Source organism: Anneissia japonica, unplaced genomic scaffold, assembly GCF_011630105.1.
Source record: "Anneissia japonica isolate Jap-2015-1 unplaced genomic scaffold, ASM1163010v1 scaffold1203_len951721_cov167, whole genome shotgun sequence".
In the NCBI taxonomy this organism is placed as follows: domain Eukaryota; kingdom Metazoa; phylum Echinodermata; class Crinoidea; order Comatulida; family Comatulidae; genus Anneissia; species Anneissia japonica.
Genome location: NW_022722325.1, coordinates 879843 through 898323, shown reverse-complemented (window position 1 = coordinate 898323; position 18481 = coordinate 879843). Strand labels below are relative to the sequence as shown.

Here is an 18481-nt window from a genome sequence, read left to right as displayed (position 1 = left end):
TTTTACCGTCTGAGAGTGTCATTTCCGGGCATCTAAAGTTGCCCATCCTTAAAATTTCCCCAACCATGAGGTGAGTGTCGACTTCATATTGTGTTTTCACCCCCTTCCCCACCGGCAAAATATCTGGATCTACCCCCTTTCCCCAACCCGAGGTAGAAAATCAGCGATGGTTTAGTTCGTGATAGCGAAGGGAACAGTCAATCTTTGCTTTATTTCATGAGTTCAGTTAGAAGTAAGTTATTAACATTTCCCTACATGTCTATCCCCCCCTCATGGCTCATGTGCTTGGTTCATAAACATAAATGTCTTGATGGATTTTACTCTGCCATGATGTATTTGGTTAAAAATTGTTTCCGTGCCAACTGAATAGGCCAACTTCGGCTTATGAATAATGGTGTTGCCAAACTTGTTATTCTTATGTTTTGGTAGGCCTACATTGATTTTGTAGAAATATTTAACGTATTTATTCAAACAAACGCCCAGGAGGGTTTGTGAGGGGATCTATTCGAGGGAGGCGTTTATTTTTTTTAATGTAATCCATTTGTCCACAGTGTGATGATCTGTATTTAATTGTTGAGAAGGGTTTATTCGAGGGAGGCGTTCGGGATACGTACGGTAATACGTATACTATATACTCAAATAAACGCCCCTTAATTTACCTGAAAATGTGGAACTACATAACATAATTGCCATCGAAATGTGTTATTACATGATCATAAAGATTATTATCCCAACCAGGTTAGAAAAAATGTAGGCTATTCTACTGGAGTATAATGTATTGAGAATGATATTGCTTCAATTTGTGTTGTTTACAGTCATTTAGGGGCGTTTATTCGAGGAAGAAAATAAAAGCCTGGAGCGTTTATTCGAGGGAGGCGTTTATTCCAAATGAGGCTCTGAAGTGGGTGTTTATTCGAGGGAGGGTTGATTCAAAGCTGAATTATTCGATTAAAAATACGATGTGTTTCTTTTAGATCGTTATAGATTCCGAGAGGGCGCACTACAAATTCTTTGGTACTGGAAGTTGAGCAAGTTGCCTACTCTAGACTCTACTCTGGCCCACTTTTAGAAGCTGTAGTGTGTAAATGCATACACTTTATGTAGGTGAATTATTTAAACACATACTGTAGAAGTAAACTATCGTATGGCACAACACACACAATCTGTTTAGTTTGCATTGCCTTGTCATCTAGTTTAGCCAAGCCTGGATGTAGGCCTAGTCTATCTATCTACTGTGTATCCTATTTGGTTCAGCACAAACAACTCCCTGAGGGTCTTTTATAGTTTATAGGCTAGGCAACACGGTTGGAAGTGCACGGCCGGATTCTGGTCGTTCCAGAGGTCAACCATGGGGTGCTCTAATGATATTATACAAAAATAGGCCAACTGGGTGGAGGAGGGGTCCCTTTCCCCTAAAACCCCTGACGAGATCAAGGGTATTATTAGAGCCAGTTTAATCGCAGTGTGTAGGGGTTCCAACAGTTTGAATAAAGATTCGGTAGGGCCACATTATAAATAATATTTGTTTGAATGGTAGCCAGCCGCCTAGTAACCCTTTCAGACAGAAAAGTGTACATAAGATTACTGCAATATTGCGGTAACATTCAAAGCCGCTGTGTGAAAGAGTATAGACCGGTTAGTATACCGACATGCTTACCGCAATATTGCAACATCTATCTGAAAGGGGCTGCAGACTTGTCTCCATTTTTACTTTCGATGAGCACCCACAAATGATTATTTATTTAGGGGGTAGTTCCTATGACTATGAGGGTAACATAGAAATCCTATTGGGTCCAAGAGGAGCCTGTAGGAGCCAGGTTGGGAGTGTAGCCCTGTAGAGCTGAAGCATTTTAGTATGTACTTAATTTCATCATCAATTAAAGTACACTCTTGCCTTATATGAATGTCTATAAAGATTTAAATTCAGAATATGTTATGAAGCCGTATTTTGAGGAATTTTAAAGCCAGGCTCCAGAGAAAAAACAAATTTGATTATGTTGTACAGCTCACGTCACCATTCCTGCATTTTTAGTCTTTAAAAAATCAGTTTTACAACATTTCAGCAAATTGTTTTTCTCAGCTGGATCCTGGCTTTAAGGGAAACTCTAAAACTTTAAAAAACTACAGGCACCAAAATAGCCTTGTAGCTTTTTTATTTTTGCTAGACACCCTGTGAGAATTTATATATATGCAAAATGCAGGCACAAAGCCTTTGTGTTCATGTCTACTGAAAAACATGCATGTGTGTACCACTCAATACAGGTGTGAAGGCTTTGTGCATGCCATGTATGCAGATTTTATCATAGCATGCTTCACATACTGCAAGTAATGGTAATGAAACTAAAAAAGAGCAACAATATGAGAAACTGAAAATCTCTGTGGTTTTTATTTATTATTATTTTGGTTATTATTAAGTTTCCTATATTGTTTACTTTGGCCGACCTATTATCAAAAACAAATGTTAATCGTCTAAAAGTCTTTTACAAATACAATTATCGTTTTTGTATGCTTAAACAGCCCATGTATACGAGTGCTAGCTGATTATTTGTGGACAAATCGTTTGCCTAGTTCTGGGGTAGATGCAGACAATGTGATCGCACCTACTAAATTGTATTAAGAAAAAGTAATTAGCCAAGAGGTCTATATTCTCAAATTTTTTTCTCGCCTCACCCTCAAACATGGTGATGGCTGAGGTGGTGTGGATTCCCACACTCCTCCTACCGCCAATGAATTTCTGAGAAAATCAGGTTTTAGTTTTATGGATAGGGTTCAGACAAGTAAAAATAGGTTAGTTCAATATTTAAACGAATTGAAACTGTACAGACCTCAGAGTGAAATTGTATTTTAGGTATTTGTAGGCATATGTACAGAATGATCTGCCAAAGTATATTATATGGAACATTTGTTGGTGTTTAATTTCAATCCCATTGATATTTACATATTTCTGAGGATGACAGTCTGAAATAAAAGTTGAAAAAACAATAAAAATATACTTTTTATCTACAGGTTGTGGTTTGCAGTACTGTTCTCCGAGGAGCATTAATAGTAAGTAGGCGCCCTGCAACAAATAAACTACTAAACAGAAGGCTACAACGGAAACCACATACTGCTTCGCATGCTGCCATGACTACTGCTGCTCTGCCTTTAAAACTTCTTGGGTATGTATCAAAGCTGTGGTCTATCCCTTATATTTATCATTTCCTCTTTATCTTTCCTCCACGTACAGTAACCTTTTTCCCATATACTGTAGCTCTCTTGGATTCAAGTGGGATCCACAACTATATTTCCCCGGTTTTTTTTTTTCAACTGTTAGATGTAATTATATATTTTTTGGTTTTTTTTTACAAGAAGCTGTTTGAGATGGATTTGTGGACCTTATAGATGAAATTATTTTTATTACGCCTGCATAGCTGTATTTTGTTTTTCTTAATGTATTTTCAATAAATACAACATTAAAAAGAATGCAAGGTATTCAAATTGATCGGATTTTAAATACATGATTAATTATTTTTAAATTCCAAACAAGTTACACATGAACTTACATTTTTGGTATTTTTGGGAATGTTAGAAAGGCCTTAAGAAAAAAAAATGACTAGTTACACTATGGGGGAAATTTATCAATAGCATTAATTGGCTTTCAAATTCCACATAGAAATAATGTGTTTGCAATGGCGCCCTCTATACATATCAAAGCATGTTATAGCTTTTTAAATTGTATATGTAGAACATAATATATATCATTTAGCCATCATCTGGTTGTTTTTCCGATCAAGTCACTTGTACAACAAGCCAAATTCATGATGAATGATTAATATTGTAATTGGTATGGAGTTGTCCCTACATTAGAGAGATGTAACTTTGTAATTTACTGTGTGAGAATCTGACGAAAAAAATGATTACAGTACTGAATGAAATATAAATATTTTTTAAAATTATAAAGTTGACGGAGGAGCAAAATTAGGAAGTGGGCAAGGACAAGTATCTATTTTCTTAACATCATTTTATTATCCAGCAAAACTTAAAATGAGTATTAGTATACGAAAAACATACTTAAACCAAAAAATATATATATATATATTATTAATATAAATGTATTTGTATTTTATTCAAACATCCAACTGTGTAAATACCAAACATGATGAACATAAGTATATAAGAATATGATAAAATGAAAAGCAGAAGATTACAATAATCAATAAAAAGGATAAAGTATTAACTTTACAAATAAATAAGTAAATATATAACATTCTTAACCACTTAAACTATTTCCTGTACAATTATTTTTAAATGCAAAAAAAAAAAAAAAAATACAATTAAAAATATTCAACTCAGGATTATTACAAACACAATTAATTACTGTAATATATTTTCTCCATGCTTTAAACTGAATGATTTTGTGTAATTGTAAACCAATGGAGCCCAGAAGCATATTTCTGTTTTCTATAGTCAAGGTATCAGTTGTCGCTTACATACACAAATTTATAATGAATAGTTGTCTAATATCAAAGATAATTAAGTTTAGATTATGCACCGTAAATAGGCATGCACCACTATGTATGCTTAATACAGTATGATGGTATAAAATACTATTTGATTATACAGGTATATTAAAACCTTTGCTAGATCTGCAAATGCTCTTAGTATGGACTGAAATTGTGATGTGTGATAAGGTAGCTTAAAAGATAATATAAATTGTCAAATAGGGAAAATCTATTAAAAAAACAAACAAAAAACAATAACTTAAATATAAATTTGAATTTATGCCTGATCTTATAAAATAAATTGCAAAAATTACCAACTCTCAGTGGCAGTGCCTAGAGTCAGAAACCTGGGGGTGGCAAGTGAGGGGTATGGTATGTAGGGTCTGTAGTTAAATGCATTGTTTTTAAGTGGCCGGTGGCCTTGAAATGACAGACAGATCAATGGAAGCAATCAATTCTGTTGGCCTAACCTTACAATGTTCATTTTTTGGGCAAAACTTGGGATGAGAAAACTGGGGGGAAATATTTCATATTTTGGCTAACAGGCTGCATTATTATTAAGGACCAAGGTTCTGAAAACCAGCACATGCAGTACTTATATACAGTACTTAACAAATTGTACTAAAAAATAAAAGATGACTAGTTTAAAACATTTTCAAATGCCGTAGTCACATAACTTGCCAACTTTTACATTTTACATTTGCTTTAAGATATTTCTACATACAATGTACTGTATTGGTTTTGTTGCAGTTTTAAATGTGCAATACACTTGGACTGATGTGCATGTGATAAAAATGTATTTTGCTATATTCTGATTTATCAATTGTTGGAAATGTACATAAGATGTCTTGCCGTATATGGGGTACAAGGTATAGACCTGATAGAGAAGTCAAGTGTAGGCGTCAATACATTATTTGGAAAGATCCATCAATCAATGAAAAAGTAATAACATGTCTATGATGAGATTATTGATTGAATGTGAATTAAGCAACAATATGATTACCATGTATAAAAATGTTTTGGGAAAAGTGTCCAAATAACAACAAATTGAATATTCTAACAGAGGAAGAAAAGGGCTAGATTGCATAGAAATTGAAAAATAAATGAAAATAAAACAATGCTTAAAACAAAGTATTTATAATAAGTCTCTAGTCAGTGGGTGTGAAGTGTAAACAGATTTTTGGTTGTAAAAAGAGACTGGTACCTTACATTACATAGAGTACTGTAGAGAGAAAATGTTTACAGATGGGCGTCACAACTGACCCCTGTAGGGAAATATGTGTTTTTTTAAATCAAAGGTGGTTTTTAGAAATGACATTAAAGTAAAATGACAATCAAAGCTTGCAGCAAAAATAGACTGAATATTAAGAACGACATTTGAACAGCATTTTTAGGAGTAGAAAATGCCTGTACTGTATACTCTTTGTATTGCCTGATGGTGGCAATTTTAAGTCAACAATTGCGCCATCGCTTGCAACAGTGAAGGAAATATTGACGTAATAATCTAAAAATATATTTGAGAAATTTGTTGTGTTTTATTATGTGGAAATATTTCTATTATTTTAGGGGAAATATTTCTACTTAATGATGCCCTTTAAAACTTTGTCATTGCATTGGTGTGGCCTTTCAAGTTTCTGATCTTAATTGTGGCTCTTTACTATATGATGTGGATGACGACGTCTTACAAATATGTACTGATATTATATTCCAATCTTCATTAAGTACATATATCGTACATACTGTATGGTAGACTTTGCCTATGTCAGACAAAATACAGTACAGTATATAACAAACAATATTACGAACATATGAAAGCCCATTAGTATACCACTGAAATTAGGTTATTAAGTCTTAATTACAATTTACTAGGTCATACTTAATTTATTTCCTCCACTGGTTATACTGTATTATAATGAGTGAAACAAACAAAGCTGAATATAGTTTTTCATTCAAGAAAACAACAAGAAACATAGGAAAAAGCCCACCCCCTTTTTTTTTTATTAATGTTTGCTCTGATTGTAATAGCAGGCCCAAGTGGACAAGATGAAAAATGCAACAGAGATTTGGAAAAACCTGTAACATATTGAAACAAGTACAGTATATTATCCTCCACTACTAAAGTGACCAACGAAAAAATGTCACTAAATGCCATCACAAAATGTCATCAAAATGTCATATAAGAGTAAGGTAGTTACCCTGAACTTATTGTGATAATAGATTTTCATTATTTTCTGGTTCAAACCTGTTATGTACTGACGTAGTTGGCTTATAGAAGTCGAAACATGATGTAAACATGAAAAGCTATATCCCCACAAGGACTAAATGATTGATATATAATGTAATCCATGTATTACTCATCAAAGGTCTAAAGAAAGTAATTAATGAATGAATTTAGTGAATGAATGATAGTAATTATTGTGGTAATTATTTATTCAACTTTCTTTTATATGAGTGGCTCTTACAGCGAGGCTGACTCAAAGAGGCCCTTATAACCAATACAAAACATACATTAACAACAGTAAAATACAGAAAGCACAATGATGAAATAGATTTTCGATAAAATTTTAAAACAATTGCAAAAAAACAATATTTAAAAGTTCTTCTCAAAATAAGTTATGTATGAAGATGATACAATATTAAGACTCATTTCATTGATTAAAGGGTCACTTTTGACACATACTGTATTTCGGTCAGTTGATCAATGAAACAGACAAAAAAATCAATAATCATTGTGTTCTTAATCATAATTATCATCTCTATATTATTATTACTATTATCATCATCATTATCTATCATCAAAATTATTGATCATCATCATTATTGATCATCATCATCAATAATCATAAGTATCGGTCATTATCGATCACATCATTATTGATCATCATCATTATTAATCATCGATCATCATTGTCCATCATCATTATCGATCATAATTGTTATTGATCATCATTATTATTGATTATCATTATTGATCATCATTATTAGCAATAGTCATCATCATAATAATAAGACTCAAGAGTAATAATAATAATAATTAGTGTACTCTGAAATTAGGCCATCGTCATTAAGCGCCGCTGAACATTACATGATGGGATTAAATTGATTGATTAAAATTACTATACTATGCAAACAAAAGTCAATCTCCAAGTAGTTGTTGTATTACTCCTATCAGTTATTGGAATCTTTTTTTGCATGAAGCTCCTATTCGTATGGTTTGTATTATTAATTAATAACCAAAGTGGTGACATAAATATGTTGTCTTTCTTTTGATGTTTTACCCGCACACGGTTTTGATATCAATACAACTCTCCTGTGTCTGTGGATTATGATAGATTTGTCTGGTTATAGCATGAGTATCCTGTTGGCAAGTGTTGTACCAATAGATTGTGAGTCTATTTTTCGAATACTATCCTGGATAAACTGATAATTGCCAATGTTCTCGTAAATAGAACACCTCTCAAATATAGTACAATCATCTTTTCTCTGCTAGACAAATAAATACTCGCACAATACAATGTTACCGTCTTCTGTGTAGCAAAAAATCACAAAAGAAATGAATGTCGTGGAGTTTTATGATTGTGTACGGTGAAATCTAATTTTAAACCTTCCTCATAAATTTAATTGTACAATGCCACAAAATAAAAGAACATAATAATAATGGTTATACTGTATTTATGCATTTTACTAGTGTTTGAAATTATTTGCTTCTCTCTCCCACCTTCATTACAATTTTATTGGGGAGGGTAAGTTTTGATTTTTGGTTCTTATATTCTTTTTTGTCTTTTTCATTTTAATTATTTAAAAAAATATTAAATCAAGTGGTACCTTTGCATTGTTCAGCTGATGGTATTATTATTTTATTATCCATTTTGATCTAAACAAAATACAAAGTTACACATAAAAGCAATCACTGTAATATTAAATTAAATTCAGATGAGATAAAAGTAAACAATATAAATTACATTGTATTTTAATTTCTGCTTAACGATACCTCGCATATCAATAGCTGATGCCTGCAGATTGAAAGTGCAATATGTATAAATGCTTAATGATGCCTCGCATCTAAATAGCTGGTGCCTGCAAATTGAAAATGTAAATAATTAGGTGCAAGCATGTATAACTTATCTGAAATCTGTAGACAGATACCAAGTGTAAACATGCAGTGACATACCATCTGGTGTTAGCTGGTCATGTGACTGGCCTGATGTATCAGTAACTCCCAGCGAACACAAAGCGTAGCATTTGCAACATTGTGGTTAGGTTTTGGAAGATAAGATTAACATAACTTTGCAATTGTACCAATGTTATTTACAGTAGTAAAAAATTATGATAACAATGTATATGTAATAATTAATTTAAAATTATTTATAATAATAATTTATGGTTTTACAAAACTAATCAGAAAATATGTTATAATACGTTTTTATGGTTCTGAAGATTACAGTATAAAGATGGAGAAAAAAGAAAACTATATTAAAATTTATGTCTGAGAGTGCCATTTCAGGCCATCTAGATGTGCCATAATCATAAATTTTCTTACCTCAGCCCCAACCTAGGGCGGATGCAGGATTTGGCAGTGGGGTGGGGGGGCATGGTAGTCCACACAACCTCAGCTGAGGCGACTGAGGCGAGATAATTTTGAAAATGGACCTCAAGGTACTGTACCCAAAAATTGCACTCTTACATAACACTCTCATAAATCACTATGTTCATAATGATAGAAATAATATATCAACAATATTTCAACAATACAATACAGCAATTATTTTTTCAATACAATTTAGGGGGGTGCGATCTCACCAAGGCACTTATCTCCATTGCTTCTCATAATTTGTGTTTATTAAGAGAAATTAAATTAAAATATAGGAGTATAATTTATTCATATACTACCAGTTGAAAGATTATACAAAGTCTATGTTGATAGTTTATTCTTTACATTTCCTGATATTGGTAATGTGTATGCTGCCCCCTACAGTGCTCTGTGATTGGTGGAGCATAATTGCTGATGGTTAATACTGATGCCGAGCTGACTTGTTGATGTGTACAGTACGTACGTGTATTTGTGTGTGATTAGAGTGTTTGATTGCTGGGCCAGTGTTTTACAGCATTGTGATTTAGCCGTCGTTAGCTCTGATATGCTCGATTCATCTCGCCTGAAATGACCAGTACACACTTGTGAGATTTTGTACCGTGTGCGATGGAGAAAAAGACGCGATTTTCGCTCAGGAGAAAAAACAAGGACTGTAATTCCTCGCCCAAGCATGAGAACGCAGACGGAGAGGATCGCTCGCAGTCAGTAAAGTCGATCCTTAAGCCACTGGCATTTGTAAGGTACATATCAAATTACTTAAGTATGATATGTTGGCATAATAAATCTTTGTGATATATAAAATATGAATTTAATGGGTAATACCAGTTTACGATTCTGATGTATTGTTCTTGACACACAAGTTATTATTATAAAATGAATTTAAAATATTTATAGCAGATGCAACAATATTTTCTAATGAACATATTTTCTGATGTGAATGATTGTTTTTTGTATTCTAGTGTTTAATGTTATAAATTATTATAATGTAATTGATATTCAGATAAAAATATTTTGATATTTGTATAAACGAGTTTATATTTCACAATTTTTTCTTTTTCCCCCTTACAAATTTAGATTTTAAATTTGTGTATATTGTACAGGTAATACAAACGTTCTTATTACCCACTGGAGCGAATTAGCATCAGGCATGTTTCTTTTAGTTTAATGTACTTTTTTTTGCATATTCTTTGTAATCACCCCTTTAATCAAATTATATCCTAACAAAGTTTATATCTTGTATTGTTACTTTATTTGATGAGACTCAATTGATTGGTTGTTTGAATCATTATGGTAATAATGTTCATGTTGATAATAATGATGTGATGATGATGTTGAAAATGTTGGTAAAGATGGTGATGTGAATTTAAGTTCGTGTTAATGATAGTGTTGTCAATGACATTGATAATGAAGATGATATTAATAATATGTAATGATGATATGATATTTGATAATGATAATTGTGATTAATATGTTGATCTGGGGTGATAATATTGACAATGATAATAATAAATGACGGTGATGTTGAAAAGATTTATGATGATGATGTTGACAATTTTGAGAATGATAATGATATTTGTGATTTGATATTATTTTCATTGTAATGTTATTGATGAGGAATGAATTATAATTTTGAATTGAAAGTGATGATGATATTGATGATAATGATGTTGAAGGTATTAATGATGATGTTGATATAGTTGATGATGATGACATAGATGATATTAATAACAATATTGATGATAAGAATGATAATAATCTTCAAAGAAGAGAAAAAATGAATGATAATATTGATGATAATGATGATGATATTGATGATGTTGATAATATTATTGATAATGGTGGTGATGATGTTGATAATCATGATGATATTGATAATAATGTTGTTGATGATTTGATTACTTTATTTATATCTTGTTTAGCGAACCCTCCGCCCACAGATAATAGTGATTTCTAATAAAAATATATATTTTTTGGCTAGTTAGTCACCATGAAAAATGGAAATTTCTGAAAAAATCTTATAAAATAAGATAATATATTTCTTAATTATATAAATTTAAAGCATTTATGAACCCCATTTACACTATTTACATTCATCAATAAAGTTTTATTTATATTTTCTTCTTAACCTAGATGCTTTTGTCAAAATTTTTTTCCTAAAATAAGAAATTTTTAAATATTTTTCCCTGCCATCTCACAATCTTTAAAAAATATGTTCGCTAAATAAGATATTAAAAAAAGTCTCGCCTAATGATGATGATATTGGGGGCATGATCGTTTTCTCTTGAATGGATAACAGCACTTTTAAATTTTCAATATTATAATATTATTATTATAATAATAATATATTATTATTATGTTTAATTATTATTATGTTTGATTAATGCCTCAGTTTGTTTATTTTTCTATTATTTTAATTATGTATTATCTGTTTAATGTCAGAGATGACATACATTTGTTCAGGAACAATGTACCGCCTTGTCATGCCCTTCTTTTTTGTCTGTTTTCTCTACTTTGGAGAAAATAAATATATTAATATTATTATTAATTTTTATTATTATTATCATTGATGATAATGGTGATGACGATGTTGATAATGATGATGATAATAATAATATTAGTGATGATGTTATTGATGCTGATGTGGTTGATAACGATGATATTGATGAGAATGGTGATGAGGCCAAAAAAAAAATTTGTATTGGCCACATCCGACTGACCCAAATTTTACAAAATTCAGGGTCAGCATTTAGCCTTTTTTTTCCTTGACTACAACAAACAATATTTTGTTAAAGAGCAAATAAGGCTGAAATAACCTTGGTCAGGCTAGGGGGCCAAGGCCTAGCCTATTTTGCTGGATGGTACGCGATGCGAATCCAACATTGTTGTTGTATTTCTGTATTTTCTACTTTTTAGGTGTAAACACATTTTTGGTGAACATAGGAAACCTTCCCATTTGCCAAATTTTTAATTTTTGAACCAGGTTTTGCCGATGTCTTCTTATCTCTATTAATTACTGCTTCAGGGAAATTTGTAACAAGATTAAGAGTGAAGCTAATTAACTGTGAATAGTTTATAAAAAGACTAAGCACAATTAAATAAAAAATAAAAAAAAACTGTTGTAACTTCTAATATAAGTCATTGATTTTTTAAATTCAAAAACATATCTATTAAGATTTTTATCTTAAATTACAACTAAGGTAATAAAAATCCCTAAAATTTATGAACAGGTTTTAAAAATTTGAAAGCCATACCAAACAATATACCAACTTCCAGCACGCATATTATATTGCACTGATTTTACAATGTGCTATATTTACATGCATCGGTAGATATTATAGATCAATAGTTTATTTGAATATAATCTAGATTTCAGAAGACCAGCAGGTAAAATCAAAATAGTCTGACTGCTTTTCATTTATGTATTCAACTCAATTCTGCCAGGATTGAATAATTATGTAATTTGTTTAAATTGTTTTCAGGTACATTCACGATCACCTTATCAATTTATTTTCATAAGCAATTTTTTTTTTTCTATAGTGTAAAACCATATTGTAGACACTCAATATGACCATATTATGCAAATTAGCATAATGAGAGGTAGTGGTAGAAAAAAAATTTCTCCACAATAAATTGTATAATAGAAATCAGTATATTTTAGATAATAAAAGATTTTCTCCTATAAAGGCAATTAATTTCAGTATTTTATGACTATCTACCATATGTCATACAAACATTGTTTGGCTTCATACAATTTGGTTAGATTCTTGTGGACTGGTTTTGTTGTTAATTATTGTAAATAATTATGAATAATATTATCCTTACTCAGTTTATTAATTTTATTTTTAATAAGTTTCATTGTCTGTAATTATTAAATTATCTAGATTCAAAAACAGTTTATTGAATACAACAATACAGACTGACATACTGTAGTTGCAGAGGTTAACAATATAAAAATATACAATTAAATATACTGTAATTATATATTAAAAATCAGTTTGTATGTTGAAAGTAAAAGAACTAACATATCAGTATAATAATTACTTATTATTATTATTATTATTAATATTATTATTCTTATTATTATAAATATCTGATATATCACATATTATTATCCTGAAGATGATTGAAGCAACTGAACAAAAACAACAGTTCTTTTCCGAACCACCTACATGGTGTACTGCAAGCATTTAACAAATTGTTACTTCACCATGCAAACCTTAAAACAATATTTTAGTAGTAGTAGTAATAATAATAATAATAATTATTATTATTATTATTATTATTATTATTATTGTTATTATTATTATTATTGTTATTATTATTATTATTATTATTATTATTATAATACATTACTCAAATTAATAGTATTTTTGCTATCTCCCTACATTGCCCATGTATACAGTAAAGGCCAACTCAGACAGCGTCGTACAACGCAGCCCGACGCGATTTGTTGTCGCGTCGGGCCTGTGTGAGTTAAACGCAGACGCGATGGTGTGCGTCGGGGGCAGTCGCGTAGTAGAATATTAAACGTGTTTAATATTTCTCACGACGGTTTAAGACTGTCCCCGACGATAAATCGGGTCGGGCTGCGTCGGCCGACGCTGTCTGAGTCGGCCTTAAGTGGATGGAATTTGGAACGAGTTTCTATCGACTGTGTTTTGTGCATGCTGCATATGGTACTGTATGGGAAATAGGATTTGGAGAGTGAATTTGATATGAAGTGGATGGGTTGTATTATTCAATTATGTTTTAACTTTTTATGAAGCATGCCAGAGATTATTCAATCTATTATTTAATATTAATATTTAATGTATTCATAATTTAATTAAATAATGTTAAATTTAATGTATTCATAATTTATAATAATTCTACAGATTTAAGAATTATTATAAATTATGAATACATTAAATATTAACATTATTTAATCTTATTATTTAATGCTAATATTTAATTTATTCGTAATTTATAATAATTCTTAAGTCTGTAGAATATTAATATTGTAATTTTGTTATAAAATGTGTAAATAATGTGGTTTTTTTTAAAATAAATATTATATAGTATAAATACAAATGTTATAATAATCTTAAAAATATTTTTATATCAATAATAATTCTGTCCATTGGAATATTTAATTTTATTGGATCTTGTTTTTGTTGTTTTCGTATCTTGGTTTTGTCCTTGAATACAATGTACAGTAATTATTTTTTGGGTAGCCGAACTTTGCTTAAGCTCTCCTCTTGTTTGGCCATGCTTCCATTTATATTTCTTTGTATATTCAGTGGCGGCGCCAGCCGGGGGGCTTAAGTTCCCCACTGGACAGGTCAAGCCCCCCCTCCCCGCCGGACAGAGCTTGTCGGGCAGTCAGACCATAAAACATATAAAAATAGGCCCACACCAAGCCAACACATGTCTGTCACAGTCTGAGAGTGCCATTTTCGGCCATCTAGAGGTTGATATTCTTTAAAAAAATCTCATTTGGGAGGGGGAAATTCCTCTCAACCCCTTCTCCCAGCTCGAGCCTACGAGCTCAAGTCCCCCTGTCGGACAACTTAGCCCCCCCCCCCAGAAAATATATCCTTGAGCCGCCACTGTGTATATTATATATAATTATATGATAAACAATAAACCGAAACTGAATAAATAATTTTACCAATTAAATATTATTTTCGGAGAACTTGTATGATGATAAGCTCCTTGTGTTAAACTTAAAATGTAGCAGACTGAAAGAAGTTTAAAATTTGGAGCTAATCCCAAAATTTAGAGTATTGCAGTCAGATGAAATATTACTGCTGTTACAGTAGTTGTTATTTATTTGTTGTATATTGATGCATTTAATTGATACAGGAAAATCAAAGATTTATAGAATACCATTAAACTTGATATAGAAAAGTTACAGTATTTGTCAACCTAATTTTTAAACGGTAAAATTCAATGTTTGAATCGACTACTTTTTAGGATAATGTTGCAATTAACATATTTTTACTTTATTAACATTCACCATTTACGTGGTGCGTCATTTGAAAATACAAATGGAATACGTTAACAGAAAATGGAAATTGGTTTTAAAAATTTAAATAGACTGTAAAAATTTAAAAAGTACATGAACGTCTATATGAATTACAGTACATACCGCATACGGCAGTCGCTCGAGAGACTGCCCACCAGTAAGCTGTATATTGAAGCAAAAATATATTTAGCCAGACAAGAAATATAGGGCCTATATATGTATATAGACCATTTTCACAAATTTGAAATGAAAATTTCTGATAACCTGGCAACTACCACGGAGGGACTTTCAGAGGCCTAGCATTTCGCGCTTTGTAGTTATCATGGATTAAATGAATGATAAAACTAAATTACTAACAAGCACAAATATTTTAAAACGGAAAAAACATGAAATATTTATATTAAAAACAAATCTAAGTCTTGTTGGTCGAGTTCCTAGTCCACATATCAAGCACCCTGAGCAATATAATTCTACACTACAACTACTAAAAAGCTAAAATGTTTTATTTTAAAGTTTTGACCATTTTTGAACAATCACTGATTCCTTGCCCCACCTCCTTCAATATTCTTTCATTCTTCCCACTTCTAACTGAAAGTGGCGCCGATTGAGGTAACACTACCTGACGGGGTCCGGGGGCATCCCCCTTGAAATGTTAGTTTTCTAGATGCCCAAATTGAACATCTGAGGCATTCTGGGCGATCAATTTTTTCTTTTTCTTTCTTTTCTTCTTGTTTTTTCTTTTACTTTCCAAAGCCCCCCTCCCCCCTAAATCCGCCTTTGATGATTGTACATCAGCCCTGAACAGACTATCAGATTTTCTTTGAAAAAACTGTTGTATGCCCATATATAGTCATGATGTGCCTATATATGGTCATGATGTGATGTCATCATGACCAAGCTTAGGCATGTAACATTTTTTTGTCAAATAAAATTTGATGGTCTGAACAGAGCATTAGTTTGGTTACTATGAGGCTAGATTTCATGTTTTATAGTTTTCTCATTGTAATTTTCAAAAGCGCTCTAACATATAACACTATATAGCTTGCGCACATACATTATCATCATTATTATTACTTGTATTGAGGTCAGGTTCACAGAATTACTGTCTGCTTTAAAGTAGTCTATCCATCATTTAGCGGGTCTTCCTCGGGGAACGTACTCCCATGCTCACATCCCTTCATCATGATTTTATTGTATCTGTCGAGGTCCATTCTCATTGTGCATAGAAGCATAGTTGCTGCACTATGCCCCCTTTACCTAACATAAAATTTATATATGACCAAAAAAAATGTCCGTCTTATCCTTGTGCAGTCTTGTGAGGTTTTGTTTATTTTTGGGTTTTCCAAGTACTGTATTAGCTACTATATATAACATTTTTATGTTAGAAATTCTTTGTCATTTTTTGTGTATTCGATGTGTGCTGGTTGCTTCTTAAAGAGCTGTTCTTAAGCATGATATTATTATTTGTATTTTATTTTGTTGGATGGGGGTTGGAGAGCCATGTAGAAAGTGATTTATTTTGCTATTGACAATCAGGCCCACCTCCTGAAAACATTTTTAATTCTTGCTTGTGTATGGTTTTTTTTTAAATATTTAGTATTTTTTATCAAGTGACAAAGTAAATGAAATGAAATGCATCAAAATAAAGAAGTCTTTGTTAGAGATTTTCTTTTTAGTAACCAATGTACTCACTCTTTTCTATGGAACATATTTATTGTAAACCATGTGAAACTTTTTTAATGATGTCTTGTTTTTTTGTCTCAACCAAGAAAATAACTTCAGGAGTCTGGCAAATCAAGATTATCTGTCCTGTCAGTCACTTTAATGTTAATCGTCAAGTGTTCTAATCATACTCAAAGACTACATTTTAAGGAAAATATATGTACACCGTAATGCATTATACCGAAGTCTCAATGTGCTTAAAAGATAAAAAAAAATAAAGTGATGAGAAAGCAACTCCTATTGTAACCAAGAAACTATTTGAATGCAGAGTGAACAGAATGAGCAGAAAAACCAAACATCACTGCATTGTTCGCCCGCAATTTAAGACCATTGACAAGCAGTGGTTGGCTGGCACGTAATTCACAGATGCTCTCATGATGTCAGGCAACTACTGTATCTAGTCAAGCCTACAATACTTAAAAAAACTAAAGATAAAATGCACAAGGAACAAAAAAAGCCATTACCTATTTAAAATTCTAATACTTGGTGCTTTTATACAGTACATGAAATCAAGCCATAAAATATACATTTCTGAATATGTCTGGTTACCTGTAAATGCTGAAACTGATGCTCTTAAAAAGCTTTTAATTTCATTCTATCTCCGTACACATCCAGTAAACTTAATGCTTGTTGAAACTTACTTAAACTACTAAAATATTTAATAAATTAGATAAATTGACTTGATCTATATTCCTCCTCTCATGTTATCCTAAGCTGCTGCAAACATTTGATTGGCCCATTGAGAATGCTTTTGTAGTGCTTTGTTGCTTATGGTCGCCATATGTCATTTTCATTTATTGTTCGGTAAAAAAAGGCAATTAAGTAGGTAGTACTGTTCAGATATTGAGCTAAAAAGACCTTTAAAAATGTTTACCACTATTTCTATTATGTATTGACTTCCAATTCAAAACAAGAAATTATTATTACTGCCAACTAACAGATATAAATAGAGTACTTATTCATTTTAAATATTCGTAATAATTTTGACCAGAGTACTGCTGAATTCACTCCTTTTACAGACATTTCAACCCTGAATGCTCAAAACTGGGACACATCGATCTAAAATTGAGACAATACTGTGTGTTCAAAAGTGGGGCACATTTAATTAGAAGGTTGTGGAGTGGGTGGGAGATAACCAAAACAAAATTTTATACCACAACTAAAACTATTTTGTTATAGTTTACCATTCAAACATTTATCAAAAAGCAGGACACTTTAGGGGCTGGAAAAACAGCGGTACACAACTCAAGAAAGCGCGACAATCTTGCCAAAAGTTGAACAATTGTAACCTATGCCTTATAATCTCAACGCTTAAAAGTAATTTTCAAGATTGTCACAATTTTGTGCACTGCACTCATAGAGATCTGACAGTAGATGGTTGGTTGAAGTCCATCACTGTTTGCTATGTATTTCAATTTGAAGCAAAAATGCAGCCTTCCAGAAGAAGTATGTTGTTGGGTACCGTTCTGTTCTGGTATTGTTCAAGTTCTCTATTCATGTTAAAGAACTCTGTATTATTGTCGTTTCAAGTTTATTTTTACTGCTCATCATGTTTCCTTTTATTTTTATCTGTGTCACATCTTGCCCTTATCGTGCAGACTTCGTTTCATTCCTCATTGTTAGGTCCCAACTGTGGGATTTGCTTGAGCATTCGAGATGTAAACATTGATGTATCTGAAA

The 18481-nt window shown here is 31.7% G+C and overlaps 1 protein-coding gene across 1 annotated transcript in view; it reads left to right on the top strand.

Annotated features, from left to right (window-relative positions):
* Window positions 1-983: 983 nt before the first annotated feature.
* Window positions 984-18481, top strand: part of LOC117111849 (NAD(P)H-hydrate epimerase-like) — a 28246-nt gene continuing 10748 nt past the window's right edge. Inside the window, exons 1-2 of the mRNA XM_033254858.1 lie at window positions 984-1100; window positions 3007-3158. Of these exons, the coding sequence (XP_033110749.1) occupies window positions 1086-1100; window positions 3007-3158 (167 nt within the window). The 5' untranslated portion in view covers window positions 984-1085. The remainder of the gene's footprint in view (window positions 1101-3006; window positions 3159-18481) is intronic.